The sequence below is a fragment of the Nelumbo lutea genome, chromosome 3, assembly GCF_056320005.1.
Source record: "Nelumbo lutea isolate HS-2025 chromosome 3, American lotus-T2T, whole genome shotgun sequence".
Classification (NCBI taxonomy): Eukaryota; Viridiplantae; Streptophyta; class Magnoliopsida; order Proteales; family Nelumbonaceae; genus Nelumbo; species Nelumbo lutea.
In genome coordinates, this window is record NC_142686.1 from 15,211,046 (window position 1) to 15,226,915 (window position 15,870).

A 15,870-nucleotide genomic window follows, 5' to 3' on the forward strand; every position below is an offset into this window, starting at 1 on the left:
CTTCTTTTTCTCATCCCACTGAACCACTCAACACGGACAATTCTGAATGTATAATGATTAATATCTCAATCACCATTTAACCAACATCATTGGCTAGCAAAGAGAACAGTAGGTCCTATTGTCCCCTGCTAATTGTGCCTAGCTAAACCATTTAATGGTGGAATATGAACTTCAATAAAACATTGGCAATTTTTGTGGACTTATCCAAACGATCTTCTTCCTTAATCTTGAAATAATAATAAAAGCATATCTAAATATTAATACATTTTTTGATTAATAACAAAATATTTCATTAATTAGAGAATAAGGATTACAAAGGGGAAATAACCTCTCTTATATCCCCCGCACAAAAAATATTGCATAAAATTACACTTGAGCCCAAAACAAGTTCTTCCTATTCATCTCTTGCTTTGCTAACCCATCAGCAAAGGAGTTTGCACATCTCTTAATCCAAGCTACTTTAACTTTCATTTCTTCTAATTTGTCAACCATTTGAATTTTTTCTTCTCATTGTTGTATATCCATAGACCAGCTTTATCACCCTTTAGCCAACATATCGCCAGCTTAGAATCTCTTTCTCTTATCAGCTTCCTCAATTTAAAGTCCTTAACTCTCTAAACACCTTCTAATGCCACCAGAATTTCAGCTCTAAGAGAATCACCTTCTTCAATTGGGCCTGAGAGCAAAACAATAATTTTCCCTTTTTCATCCCTTAAAACACCTCCACTACTTGAAAGCCCTAGGTTGTCAATACTGCTTTCATTTTAATACAAAATTAATCATGTAAATCACTATCTACTTGTGCAATGGAATTCTCGTTAATTTGCAAGCAACACATGTTGGGGCTATTTGGATCGATAGAGTTTCTGATTTTTGTTTGAAAATTTGAAGAGCAATAAGGGTTAAAAAAGTCTTTTCATTAGTTCTGTCAAATCTAATAACTTCTTACTTACAAGGGAGGTTTAGGTCCCATTACAAATCAAAGGGAAGGTTTTAGTTTTAAGTCTTTTACCCTAAAATATTTAAAATATATTCTGGTAGCTTATGTTTTCCTCAAAAAAAAAAAAAAAACAAAAAAAAACCTAGAACTTGGCTTTTATTAGGAGGAGGGAAGAGGGGATGGTGGGTAAGGATCTGCTACCAATAAAACGCTCCCAACTATTCCAACAGGCCATTGCAGTCACACATTGCAAACATCTCTCTTGTCATTAGTGGGGAGATATTCCGAATGTCTGGCTGTAATGGCTAGTTGGGACAGTGAACTCATTAGTGATTCCATCGTTGGTTGGTTCCCAAAAGTTGCAACTAGCTCAGATCTCCTATCCACAAATTCTTCTCACATCATTATCGACGAGACACTATTGCCGTGTCTAGTGCTGAATATTGTTTGTTGACTTTGTTCTGAAATCTTAACCCTTGATTCAAATAATTTGTTAAGTTCATGTGATCACCTTGTAAGAGGGGTTTAATCATGTATCCTTCCATGTTTTATTCAATGTTTTTAGTGGTTCCTTTCTAAAGCAAGATAATGAAGAGAAATTCAAATTTGTCTTCTAACATGTCTTTCTACAAAATTTGGTAAGCTGTGACATTCTGGTGAAGTGAAAGATGAGAGCCACTAGCCCATTCTTTAATTCTATCTTCCTCTCCCCGATCTACAGAGTAATGAGTAAAGACGAGAGAGAAATGAATCGTCAGTGAAGCTCAGTTTGTTTTTAATGCAATCTCATTTGCATAGGTGCAAACGTTAAGGACAGCAAATAAAAATATATTTTTTTTAACCAAAGTAAAATAAAACCTGAAGTAAAACCGAGTCCATACAGCCATTCCTCCCTCCAGCATAGTTAATCTTGCAATGGTCTGTATGGACTAATGTGTCAAGCAGGGAAAAAACTGTGGACATTATATTTCCCATGGAGATATTATGTTGTAGTAATATTTCATTTCATGAAAAAGAAAGCACCATTTCATGAAATAAAATGTAGTGGAACAATTGCAAGTGTAAAACATTGAGTTGGTTTGGATTGTCGAGGAGAGATCAGATGGGCGCCCCACAAGCACCTCACAGCACCTCCCACCGTGTATTGGAATATTTCTCCATCATGTGGGGTGCTAATGTGATCTCTGTCCAGGGCACAATTCTGACAAAATTTTATCAGGATTTTCCAAACCTAACATTTTGAAGGGGTAGGGATCTTATACCAACAAAATTCTACCAATACTGCTCCAATGGCCCCCTGCAGCTGCATATTGGAAACATCTCCCAGAAAAATGTTTCCAATGTATACTTAGGATCTGCTACCCACAAGCTGTTCCCACATCCTTACCCACGAGCTATTCCCAATGCACAGTTGTAATATCTTGTGGTTATAGGTTAAAGATGTGAAAACAGCTGATTGATACGTTGTTGGCACGTGTGTTGGTTAGTTAATCCAAATTCTTTTTCAAGATGGGGCAGCCCTGCAGAGCTAAGCCGTAATTGAATCGCCACTTGACTAATTGAGGCAAAAATAACAATTCTATAAACGGTGGCCATGCCAAACATCTCTATATGACAAGGTTTGGTTTGTCTGAAAACAAAAGGGTAAAACAAGGGACAAACGCTCACAGGTTCGCTAATTATCATTTAGGGTTTGCTACTTCATTAGCAGTACCTTCGATCTACCATGTAGCCACAAATCAGCACATAGATGACTCGCCTGGTCAGCTAATAATTAATGAATTTTTTAATGGAGACTTGGGGGGAAGTAATCTACCAAAAAAGGTAATTTTTTTAAAGTGACACTAAAGATATTTAAGAAAATCTATAGGAGAATTATTGAAATTAAACTAAAAATGGATATTGCATACTACTAATAAATTAAACTAAAAATGTTCAAAACATTATATATTATTAACAAAGAAACTTAGAAATGACTGATTGTATGCCATCAATAAAATGACAATTGATTTCTATGAGCCTTGAACCGTATGTCTCTTTTAGTAAAGATACAAGATTCAAACCAATTTACTAAAACACCATAATTCTTTGTGATGCATAAAAAAGCACAGATAACATTGATGTATTTAATAGTGAACTAACCAAATTTAGATCACCTTAATTGAATCCCTTTGCATCCCTAAGAGATTTACTTTCATAAATGGACTTCTAATTTTCTGTTAAGCTGAATGTGTTTATTAGAAGGGGTAAAGCTGAGAAGACTAACCCAATGAGAACAAATGATACACCTTTTTCTATGAATAAATTAGAGAGTAAAAAATAAGATCAAGTTCTGGAAAGATCATGTATTCTGTCTACAAATTGTGGAACGGCTTGGGAGGGGGGGGGGGGTGCACTCAAATCACAAATGAAGCCTGGACACATACACCAAAAGATCACAGCCCATCTTATGGTTAATTTAACATTAGAAGACTGCTGGGCCATCCTCCCTAGAGTTGCCATCACTTGCCAATTGCTCCCAGAGAAATAAATTTAAGCATCACTTCCATGGGATCCGCCAAGCAGCATTAAATGCTAAAAATCCTGCTGGAATTCTCCTACCTTTTTTCTTCCTCACTCTGAGGATGTGGAGTTGTCTCCACCCACAACCCAGTACTGTTTGACAGCAACCAGTATTTTCTCAGGGACAAGGGGACCATCCTCATGATCTACCATTTTCGTGTTCCACCTCATCCCTCCTGCAATCTTCTTTACCTTGATCAGCACATCAACATCATCACGGAATATAACAGCCCCTTCAGGTCTGAGAATCCTATCCATCTCCAGAAGAATGTCTTCAGCCTTACATCTGGCATTGGTTTATTTACATATATGTCAAAAAGGCACAACATAAGAGAATAAAAGAGATGCTCCTATATTAGAAAGGAAACAAAACTACAGGAAATTCATAACTGGGTAAACAAAACCATTAAGGAATTGTTCGCCGATAATGCATAATTATGTTTTTACAACAAAAACAAGTGTTACATCAGCAAAAAAATAAATTATTTTGGCTGAAGTGATGTGGTACTTATTTTTTGTTGTAAGAAACAAAATCATGCATATTGGTGCACTCCCAAAGTCCTCTAAATGGGATAGAGATACAAGAGGTGAACAAGTAGGCAGGTCTCAAACCATATCTCGGAGGGCCCTAAATTCACTGATGCAATTTGCACAATCAGTAATAAAAAAAACCCTTACTTGTTCTTATATAAACTGAAAACACGGTTTGCATGAATGAGGTCATATGTCCTTGGGTATGTAGAGAAGGCTTCACACCTAAACAAGAAATAGGAGAAAATGTGTTAACAAGTAAAAACAACAAAAACTGAGCCTAAAAACATAATTTGGAAGAAGAAAATGCAGAAACCTCAACCAAGGACATTAAAATTAACAAGTCTCAACTTTGCAGATTAACAGGAAAATTTATTAAATGGTTAACAAAAGCAAGCCTATGCATGACTAGACTCTATATCAATTATCAAAGTTGCCCCCTTAAGTTTCTGACCACATGGTATAATTTAACAGACTCCCTTGGCCCAAATGATGGAACATTAAGTGATATTTTGCTTTAGTTTCTAAGGCCCCAACTATGAGAGTATGCAATAGTTTGGTCCAGTAGAAGATTAGAAATCCAATAGCTCCGCTTAAAGAGCAAAATATTTTAAAAATAGTAGAAGATCAAGACTGTAATCAGTCTTGAATCCTAATAGGTTTTAGGTTTACAAAACAGAAGAAAAAGAGAGAAAAAGAGAGAGAATAGAAGAGAAACAGGAGAACACAAGTGGTTGAAAGGAATGACAGATTCTTACTGATCTGCCGCCGCAATTTTCTTATTATTTATAGGTTATGTTTAGTACATAATGGAAAGGACACATCTGCCCTTAGTACTTACATAAAAAATAAAGTAAATAAAAGCTGAAATAAATAACAACTAAACTAACAAACTGACTCAAACTGACACTACTATAACTGGAACAAATAACTACACATGCTGTCCTACGAACTCAGTGGGGACCACTGCAGTGGGACCCACATCAGTGTTCTCTACACTCCCCCTCAAGTTGGGAGTAGATATCTATCATTCCCAACTTGGATAGGTCTGCCTCTAACTTTTTCCTTGGTACAACCTTGGTGAGGATATCCACAAGCTACATATTAGATGTGATGTACGGAAGACACTTCCTGTGATGTGACTCTTTCTCGCACAAAATGTCAATCAACTTCGATATGTTTAGTTCTGTCATGCTGCATTGGGTTGTGGGCTATATTAATAGCTGCCTGATTATCACAATACAACATTAAGGGCTTTTCATAGTCAATACCCAACTCTTCAAGTAGTGATCTCAGCCACAAGATTTCAGCCACTCCATTAGCCATTGACCTGTATTCCGCTTCAGCACTGGAGCGAGAAACAACACTCTGCTTCTTACTCCTCCAAGAGACAAGGTTACCTCCCACAAGGGCACAATATCCAGAGGTAGACCTTCTGTCATCAACACTCCCAGCCCAATTGACATCTATATAGACTTCCACCCTCATGTGATTATTGTTCTTGAGCAGTATACCTCTACCCGGGCATCTCTTCAAGTATGCTAATATTCTCTCTACCGCAAGAAGATGAGAAGTTCTAGGGGAGTGCATGTACTGGCTAACAACACTAACTGCATAGCTGATATCCGGCCGAGTGAGGCAGAGATATAGGAGCTTTCCAACCAACCGTTGGAACATAACTTTGTCTTCAAGAGGCTCCCCACCCTCTACAATAATCTTGTGATTTTGTTCGATGGGTGTATCAGCCAGCTTAACACCCAGCTTTCCAATTTCCGCCAACAGATCTAGAACATATTTTCTCTGAGAGATAAAAATCCCCTGCTTGAATCTAGCAACCTCAATACCCAAAAAGTACCGTAGTGCACCAAGATCTTTCACCTCAAACTCTTGATGGAGCTGTTTGAGGGACTCAATCTCATAACTGGCATTTCCTATCACCACAATATCATCAACATATATTGCAAGTAGTGTCAGAGAGGACTCCACCCTTTTGATGAATAGTGTATGATCTGATTGGGCCTGTACATAACCAAACTTTCCAAGGGCTAATCTGAACCTATCAAACCATGCTCTAGGTGACTGCTTCAAACCATACAATGCATTGTTCAGTCGGCAAACCTTCTTACTTGTCTCTATATCATAGAATCCAGGAGGCAACTGCATGTAAACCTATACCTGTAAGTCTCCATTCAGAAATGCATTTTTAACATCCATCTGAAACAAGGGCCAAGAATGATTTGCTGCAAGGGATAACAGAACTCGGATGGTGGTCATCTTGGGTACTGGGGCAAAGGTCTCCAAGTAGTCTATACCATAAGTCTGAGTGAATCCTTTTGCAACCAACCGGGCTTTGTACCTTTCAATAGAGCCATCAGCATTATGCTTCACAGTGAACACCCATCTGCATCCGACCGGTTTCTTTCCTTTTGGTGGGTCAACCAGTGCCAAAGTATTATTTTCAACAGGGCATCCATTTCGACTTGCATTGCATCTTTCCATTCTGGAACTGGTAAGGCTTCTTGCACTATTCTTAGAATAGGGACATCGGCAATGGAAGTGAGATAGGACCGGTAAGATGGAGACAAACGATCATAGGATAAGAACTGTGAGATGTTGTGAGCTGTAGAGGTGGTGCAATGTTGTTTCCCTTTGCGAATGGCAATAGGGAGATCAAGGTCATCCACAAGAGGGGAAGTGGCAACAGTGAGAGGTATCTCAGTAGGCTCTGGATCTGGAGCCGTAGAAGGAACTAGAGCTGGTCGGGACTGCCGATGACTAGGATCAACATGCCTGCATCGCCTGTGATAGACTCTCAACTCCGACTCCCTCTGACCACCCTCACCATTACAACCTTCATTATCCAGTGGAATAGGTAAAGGAACAACCCCACTTCTACCAGCCCCACTTCCACTCTCACTGCTCTCCCCCTGAGGAGAAACCCTAGGATAATAGGGTGTCTCCTCAAAGAAGGTGGCATCCATGGAGAAACTGTTTCCCTAAAACCAGATCATAGCAGCAATAACCCTTTTGAGTTTGTACATAACCAATGAAAATGCATTTGGAGGCCTTAGGTTCAAACTTGGAATGATGAGGCCCGAGAAGCTGAACGAAACAGGTACAACCAAAGGTTTTAAGGGGAACAATGAACAACTCCTTGTTTGGATATAGAAGGGAAAAGGGGGTTCTCATATCAAGAACCCGGGAAGGAACTCGATTAATGAGATAAATTGCCGTGAGGATAGCATCACCCCATAAGCGAATAGGTACATTGGAGGTAAACATAATGCTTCTAGCCACCTCCAAGATATGCCTATTCTTCCTTTCGGCAACACCGTTCTGCTATGGTGTATAAGGGCAAGTGCTTTGGTGACTAACTCCATAGCTAAGAAGGTAGGAGGTCAATGGCTGAGCAAAGTATTCTTTTGTATTATTAGATCTAAGGACTTTGATTTTGGTCCCAAACTGAGTGAGAACCATCTGATGGAAGTTTTGGGTCAGAGCAGGAACCTCATCCTGAGAACGCATAAGGTAGACCCAAGAAAAACGGGTATGGTCATCAATAAACAGTAGAAAATATTTGTACCCACCCATAGAAGAGATATGATATGGCCCCCAAACATCAGTATGCACAATATCAAAAGAGGAATTACTCCTTTTATTATTTAAAGAATAAGAGGTTCTACAATGTTTGGCAAACTCACAACTCTCACACCTCAACTTTGATAACTCAACAGACTCAAATAAAGCAGGAAACAGACTCTTCAAAGACTTAAAAGACAAATGACCTAATCGGTTATGCCAAAGCATAACCGAACTCACAGACTGGGAAACAAAAGACTTCTTATCCACTAACTCCTCCCGACGAGAACTCTCTCAAAGCAGATAGATCCCGTTCGTCTCACGGCCAATCCCAATCACCTTCCTCATCTCCAAATCCTAAAAAACACATCGGTTAGGGAAAAAGGTTACTGAACAGTTCTTGTGTTTGGTAATACTACTAACTGAAAGCAGGTTAGTATCAAGCTTAGGAACATGCAAGACAAAAGATAAAGAGATAGTACCCGATAGCTTGATGTCCCCCTTGCCCGAAATGGGAACAAGGGAGCCATCAGCAATGGATACTCTATCTTAGCCAGAGGACAAGTGATAAGAAGTGAACAAAGATGGCAAATTAGTCATGTGGTCAGATGCACCTGAATCTATTACCCAGCAGTGGTCAGTATTACTTGGAGCTGAAGCATGGTAAGCTAAGGCTCGAGTACCTGAATGTGCAAATGCAAATGTGGTAGGAGCTGATGGTGACTGAGATGGCTGAACTGAACTCTCAACTTCCTTTTCCAACTGTATGAGGGCAGCCCGAACAGCAGCTAAAGTCTCTAGGGATGTGTTAGATGAGAATGTTGAATCAATGTTCACGGCCACATGAGCATTACCCTTCTTATTTCTTAGTTTTGCTGGGACCAAGTGAGGATGTAGCTTCCAACAAGTATCTTTTGTGTGCTTGGCTTTCTTGCAATGTTCACATACCAGATCCCGTTTATCTTCCTTCCTCCGGTCCCTTTCTGAATCACCCCCTGGCTTAGGTTTAATAGCTGTCAAGGCTGGGAAAGAGGGCTGAGGCTGCATCATGACTTTCCTCCTGGTCTTTTCACTCTGCACCAAGGAGTATGCTTGAGAAAGGGTCACACTATCTCTTGTCAATATCTATTGTCGCACAATGTCATATTCTGAATTCAAACCAGCCAGAAACTCAAATACTCTATTCGTCTTGATTTGCTTTCTGTGAGTCCGTGCATTTTTGGGACTCTCACACTCAAGGGTCTCTAGATGGTCAATCTCATGCCACAAGGATTTTGAGGTAGAGAAGTAGACAGAAACTGGCTTATCTCCTTGTTTAAGGCTATTCACCTCACACTTCAGTTCATAGGCTCTGGCAACATTAAGGGGTTGGGAATATGTTTCTTTCACAACATCCCATATCTCTTTGGCTGTCTTTGTCCACAAGTAATTGTGGTTGATATGTGGCTGCATAGAATTACACAGCCACGCCATAACCAAATAGTTCTCTTGAACCCACTTGGTGTATGTTAGGTCCTCCTTGGAAGGTTCTTTCACATCTCCCAAGAGGTAACCCAGTTTTCCCCTTTCTCCAATAGCCATCATGGTTGATTGAGCCCACTCCAAATAATTTGATCCATCAAATCTCATAGTTGTAATCTGAAACCCGGTTTCAGATACACTACCATAACTGTGGTCTCCAAAACTACTTTCTCCCTGACCCTTAAACCCATCTTTGATCAAGATTCAGTGGCTACAAACTGTTAGAGTCACTATACCAGAAAACAAAGTCAAACAAGCAGGTCTGAAAACTGATCCGAAACCAACACAAATCTGATCTGATCTGATCCGAAATCTGATCTAAAACCAACCCAAATCTGATATGAAATCAATCAGCATGCACAGTACCGGGCAGCCTGTCAATCTGAGATGCTATTTTCTGAAATCACTACTGTGGGGCCCATTATTGTGAGAGCAAAATTAGGGTTTCAACTGTGGGTCTGAAATAAGTGCTCAGCTGCACTCTCCAAGCAATCCGCACAAGTGGGACTTGTCGTAGGGCAATATGAAACCCTAAAAACTAATCACCTCTAAGAGGGAAGGGGTTCGGCCCAACAGTCAACCCTAGAAATAGACTTGAACACAGTTCGACCCCTACTTCTAGATAGGTCCAACCTATCTCGACTGATTGCAGTCTCTGAAACTCAATAATAAAAAAAAAAAACTTACTTATGTACCTCGGTTTACCGTCTTATAGGGTTACCTGAACCCTAACCTTCGCTGCTTCTTCCTGATTACCAACTCTCTGCAAGCTGCAGCAAGTCTTCAACTGATGCGAACCTCCCCTGGTAATCTCCAAGATTCAGCCACCGAATACTTCTTCAAAGCTTCCAGCCCTAGCTAGTCCTCATGTGGTCGGCTGGACTAGAAACACATGAGAAGCCCTGGATAGGCTCTGATACCAAGTAGAAGATCAAGACTATAATCAGTCTTGAATCCTAATAGGTTTTAGGTTTACAAAACAGAAGAAAAAGAGAGAAAAGGAGAGAGAATAGAAGAGAAACAGGAGAACACAAGTGGTTGAAAGGAAGGACAGATTCTTACTGATCTGCCGCCGCCACTTTCTTATTATTTATAGGTTATGTTTAGTACATAATGGAAATGACGCATCTGCCCTTAGTACTAACACAATAAATAAAGTAAATAAAAGCTGAAATAAATAACAATTGAACTAACAAACTGACTCAAACTGACACTACTATAACTGGAACAAATAACTACACATGCTGTCCTACGAACACAGTGGGGACCACTGCAGTGGGGCCCACATCAGTGTTCTCTACAAAAATGATAAGACACAAATATCATGACATCAAGCAAACAATGTCCAGCACCAAAAGATGGGTAATACAGAGAGCTGCCAAAAAAAGTCAAGAAAACCAAACAAATATGACTTGTCCATACAATTTAACCTTTTATTGCAGAGCTTTTAAGGCCCATCTAATTTGAAATTTCTTCATATTTTGTGGTTGTTATCAATGGACAATATATTTACAGGCAGTCAAATACTATGACTAATAATAAAGCATTTTCAAATGAGTCATGCAGAAAAATAGACAGCATAAATACAGGTATGGATGGACAAGCCCTAACCTCCAAAAGGAAGTTCACAATTAAGAAAAGGTCATTCCTGATAGAAGCAAGGCTGTACACTAAGTATAACATGTTTAAACAAATTACTAGAATTAAAAGCCCTGAAGTTTTGAAAGTTGTACCAGTCATGATATATGCCAATCAACCCTCTTTCGTATATAACACCAAGAGTTTTCTTCTCTGAGATAGTGGGAACAACATTCATAACCCATAATTTGGGAGATTCTAGTGCAGCTGCAAAACTCCCTAAACCAGCATTCATATCCATTATGTTGCGATACCTTCCTGAGTCGATAATCTTATTGATTTTCTTATAAGCTTTTACATGCTTCCTCCATAATTTGTTGTCATCCAAGTATGTGTCAACAGAGACTCCAGGGACAGATCCACTAGCTATTCTGGGAGGGATAGCATTAAGCCTCTCTGGAAAAGGCTTCAGCTCTCTTCCAGAAACTTCATCTCCACTCTCAACATCGGGATAGGGAGTTATGCATGCCTCCATCTTCTTGTACCTAATACATGGACAAAAAATAAGAGTTATACAAAAGGACAAAAAAGAATGTCAAATGGAAACAAGGTTCAACAGAAAAAAAAAAAAAAAAAAAGTCAAAGCCTTCAATAGTAAAATAAAAGCTGCTCAAGAAACTTGCCACAATTCAGCCATAGATCAATATAAAAAACGCTTGGATTTGAAGTTCACAATACAAAAGGTTAGGCTTTAAGAGGGGAAACTCTAGCTCAAGAAACAGGAACCATGCACACACACACACATATACAATGATTGGCCACTTGAGTCAAATGTGTATATATATTATATATATATTGATCAGCGTGTATATATATATATATATATATATATAGATAGATAGATAGATAGATATATATAGATATACACATATATAGATATATATGCACACACACACACACACGCACAATGGTTGGCCACTTGAGTCAGATAAAGACAACATGCACAAAGCCAGGTCTCAGGTCATTTTCCATCGTAACTATCAAGTATCAACTGCATGATTGATGCAAAGATATTGAATCAATGAAAGAACATGGAGAAGCAAATCAGTTTTCCAATATGTTCCACTCTCAGATGGTGTTAAACCTTAGAAAATGTGCTGCATACAGTAATTGAGCCCTCCACCAATATGTTTTACTCCCAAAGAGTGTTTAAACCTCAAAATTTTCCATACCTTGGTTGAACTTCTTGCTAAAAGACATGGTAAATGTAGGTTTTTGTGGGTGAATACCATACAAAAAGGGTTCAAAAAACCCTTTTGAAAGAAATACTTGAAGCAAAATAAAATAACCTACTATTGTCATTTTCATAACTCTGCCAGTGTGAGCTTCTTAAACTGCTGGTCCCAAGCCCAGATAGAGGAGGGTTAGGTCAAGTTGGTAGCCAGCACTAGAACTTTTTGCCAAATTCTTATGATCATGGATGGTGATGATGTTATCTTCATAGCTTAACTTCAATAATAGCTAAAGTTGACACAAATGGATACAATTGTTTCTCGGAAGTATCCTATTATTTGGCTAGCTATCATCCAACAAGTTGGTATAGCAGTTGGATTACAACAGCAGACACTTACCAGACATCATCTGCACTTGTGGATTCACACATATTAGCATGGGAGTCATCTTGTTTCCCACGACAGGAGTCAGCATTTAAGCTCTTTCTCCAAATGGCAATTTCACCCTTCTCATGTGTCTTTTCCCAGCAAAGGAGTTTGGCAATCTCTTCAATTTTTCTCTGTTCCTCCTCAAGGTCTTCCTTGGTACGTTGCCATGCTTGGTAATTGTTTTTCCAATTAATTGGAGGACCAGAAAGCACCCAGTAACCCCCGGGTCTAAGAACTCGATCTACTTCCATCATGTACATTCCATCTGCAAAGTAAGAAACCCACGGGAAATTGTGAGAAGTAGTTGCTTGCCAATGTGACTGATACAATCGTTTTGATAATATCTAAAAATTAAATGATTTTGGTGAAATGCTTGGTAAAACTTTACAATTCAACCATCAAATATTAGTAGTTTTCAAGTGTAAATGTTCATCCTTTCAAACAAGCATTGATTACTAAATACGTATATATCCTCACCATTTGCTCCCCATGGAATCAAGCAGCGAGAACAGTGAGCCATATCAAAGGCTCTAGATGGATATGACAGTTTTATGGTTCCAAGCACACCAATAACTGCAGGCACACCTCTCTCTAAAGCAAATTGAACTTGCGCTTCATGTGAATCTCTTGGTGCAAATGACATGGCTATGACATTCCTTTTCAAAAGGTATGCACCCCAACTTGCAACCTGAGCATGATATTCAGTTTTTAGTGGATCAACTAAGACAGTGGAGTAACATGATCTGTAAATAACTAAAAAGGGCTTTAAAACATGATAGGCTCCATTTGAAACAACTCCAAAAAATATAATAAAACAAAATAATCACATAGCATGGTCTTGACAAATGGCATCTAAAAGAGAAGGGGGAAATAAGTGAGATTCAAATAATAATAAAATATGCAAGTTACGTGGGTCAAGTGAAATATTGTAGAACAAATTTAGTAGGTAATTCAGAGAATCCAACATACCCCACAGCCAGTATCCAGTGCAGTTCTCACAGTCCCATTTTGAATTGGGATCACAGAAGCAAGTTGATCAATATATGCATCTGCCCCTTGAGGAAACTGTGTTCCTCCACCTGGAAATCTAAAAACATTTCCCTCATACTGAATCCAGTTCTGGACAGCCTTCTCAACCGTCAAGCTCTTATATGGCACATTGGCATAGGGCACATAATCACGACTCTTTGGCCAAGGAAAGGGTGTAACATATCCTTTTGGTGCTGGAATAAGACAATGCAGTTTCTTTTCCTCTGGAGGACAATGTCTTTCTCTATAGATCATATTTTGCCTAGGGAAGGTCATAGCCCGCCTTTGATCTTGGCAGGGAGTGTAATCAATATAGCGAGCACCACATGACTTGAAAACTTCAGCTTTTGATTGATCATCAATTACCCCAGCTTCACCAGTGTGGTGGGTCTCAAAATTCAAATTTGCAAGGACACTGCAGTCTGTTTGCTTGGTGATCTCCACAGCTATACTGTCACCCTTCCCAAAACCACTTTTCTGCCATGCTCCCAAAATATAAAAGAAACAGCACAAACCAACCACAATGAATATAGATACAGAGCTCCGAGTCCTGCTGTCAGCTGAGTTTATTTTAGCCATGATGCACCTGAATTAATTTAAAAATTAATTCAGTATAGTTATGTAGATTGTAGACTGGATGAAAGAGTAACAATTCAAAGGAACAAGTACCCAGGGCATGCATGTTGAACAAAGTTAAATTATCATTAAATTAGACGTACTGCCAAGAAATCACATACAGGTTTGGTTAAATTAGTTCAAGCAAACAAACAAAGAAGCGCTTTTTTATTGGTTAAAAATAAGTGTTTTTCATCCAACACCTTTTTTTCTCGAAAGAATTTTTTTCCTCCAAAAAAATGAGATGAGATCAGCCCCCGACCTTGCGTTTTGAAATTTCACCCTAACTAAAAGTGCAAAATACTTGCTTTGGAAGCTAAAAAGTTTAGAAAACCATGTTCAAAAGACAGGGCGTAAACACTTAAACTAACACCCGTATCCAAGAACGCACAAGCGTACCTCAATCGCAATTTCACTTCTGTAGCCCCATAACATTATATCTTTCAGATGTGATAGGTACATCAGATTTCAGAGATAAAGAATCTTACTTGATTCGGGAAAAAAAGCCAAGATCAAGTAAAAGACATGCCAATACAGTAACAATAGCCCTCCGTAGCAGTAAAGGAAGTCGAAGAGAAGAATCGATTTTATATTCTTCCGGTATAAATACGTTAGTTTTCAATTCTTTCTTCCCTTTTAACTGATTTCAAGCTTAAAGCTGAAAATTATTTGAAGAAGCTACATCGAGTCGTAAAGAAACTAGAATCTACATATATTTTTCCTGCAAGATCTCGTCATAATAAGGCAAATCTAGCATAGGTAAGAACAACTAAGCTAGAGAAAAACGAAAAGAAACTAAATTTAAACGTAACAATAAAACTAGCAAAAAAAACCATGTAGCCACCACAGATTTAAGTCGGAAGAACTCAAATACGGACTTAGGCAACTAAACTTCGACAAAAACATCACATTTGCATCAAATCCAGAAAAAAAAAGAGATCGGGAGAGAGCAAAGAAATGAAAAAAAAAAAAAAAAAAGAAGCGCCAAGAAACAAAAGAATCAGGCCAACAATCAAGAATCGAGAAAGAAAGAATATCTGCTGCTAAAATCCAGATCCCTTACCAGTCTCGGAAGGAGAAGGCAGAACCAACTCCAGATCTTAAGAAAACCACAGTAAATTAAGCCTTGGTCATTTCATTTACGAACGTTTCTCCACTCCGTACCAAGAACAAAAGACTCAAAGCAAAGCAGGTAACTAAAAACAGAGAGGGTAATCGACGTCACCAGACTGAACTGAACAAAAATGAATTTCCGCAGCCCGGAGGAGGCTAGCGTAGTGTTGCATAACTATAATTCTGCAAGAGGATGATGAAAGAGATTTCTGAGAGAGACGCGCCTCTCTCTCGGCTCTCGTTACTACTTAACTAGTAATCGCAATAATAATACCCGTGCGACATGGAAATGGAATATCTAGGTTTTTCCCTTTTTTCCATTGTTAGTTTATTTATTCTTATTATTTTAATTATTGTTTTTCCGCGTATGGGAAATTATTGTTGGCCACCCACACACAACTCGAGTAAGTATTGCTCCTTTTAGGATCAGGCCACAATGATATCGTTTGGGATCTAGATTTTTAACTTATTTCTGGATAAGAAAATAAATAGACGTGAAGAATGAAGATGTTAGATTTCATAAATCTATAAATTGTTTTAATTTTCTTTTTCCGCGTAACAGCGTAAGGCATAAAATTATTTTTAGTTTACCAAAAGGGAAAATCTATGAATTTATTATTTTTTATTTTTTATTGCCTTCTGTGAATCAGACGGTTACGAACAATTGTAAGTCGAGGTTCCGATCAACGGTTGATTCTTAAAGTTGGGGCCCATTGTCACTATCGTCGCAGCTGGAGATGT

General features: G+C 38.7%; 1 protein-coding gene across 1 annotated transcript; it reads right to left on the bottom strand.

The window, feature by feature from the left end:
• Window positions 1–3,210: 3,210 nt before the first annotated feature.
• On the bottom strand, window positions 3,211–15,451 carry LOC148863132 (putative methyltransferase PMT2). The gene is made up of 7 exons (XM_088976979.1): window positions 15,080–15,451; window positions 13,342–13,987; window positions 12,850–13,060; window positions 12,343–12,637; window positions 10,867–11,256; window positions 4,181–4,258; window positions 3,211–3,788 (listed from the first exon to the last, which is right to left on the bottom strand). Exons 2-7 carry the CDS (start codon window positions 13,978–13,980, stop codon window positions 3,554–3,556), a joined length of 1,848 nt encoding a protein of 615 aa, XP_088833105.1. The 5' UTR covers window positions 13,981–13,987; window positions 15,080–15,451; the 3' UTR covers window positions 3,211–3,553.
• Window positions 15,452–15,870: the final 419 nt, after the last annotated feature.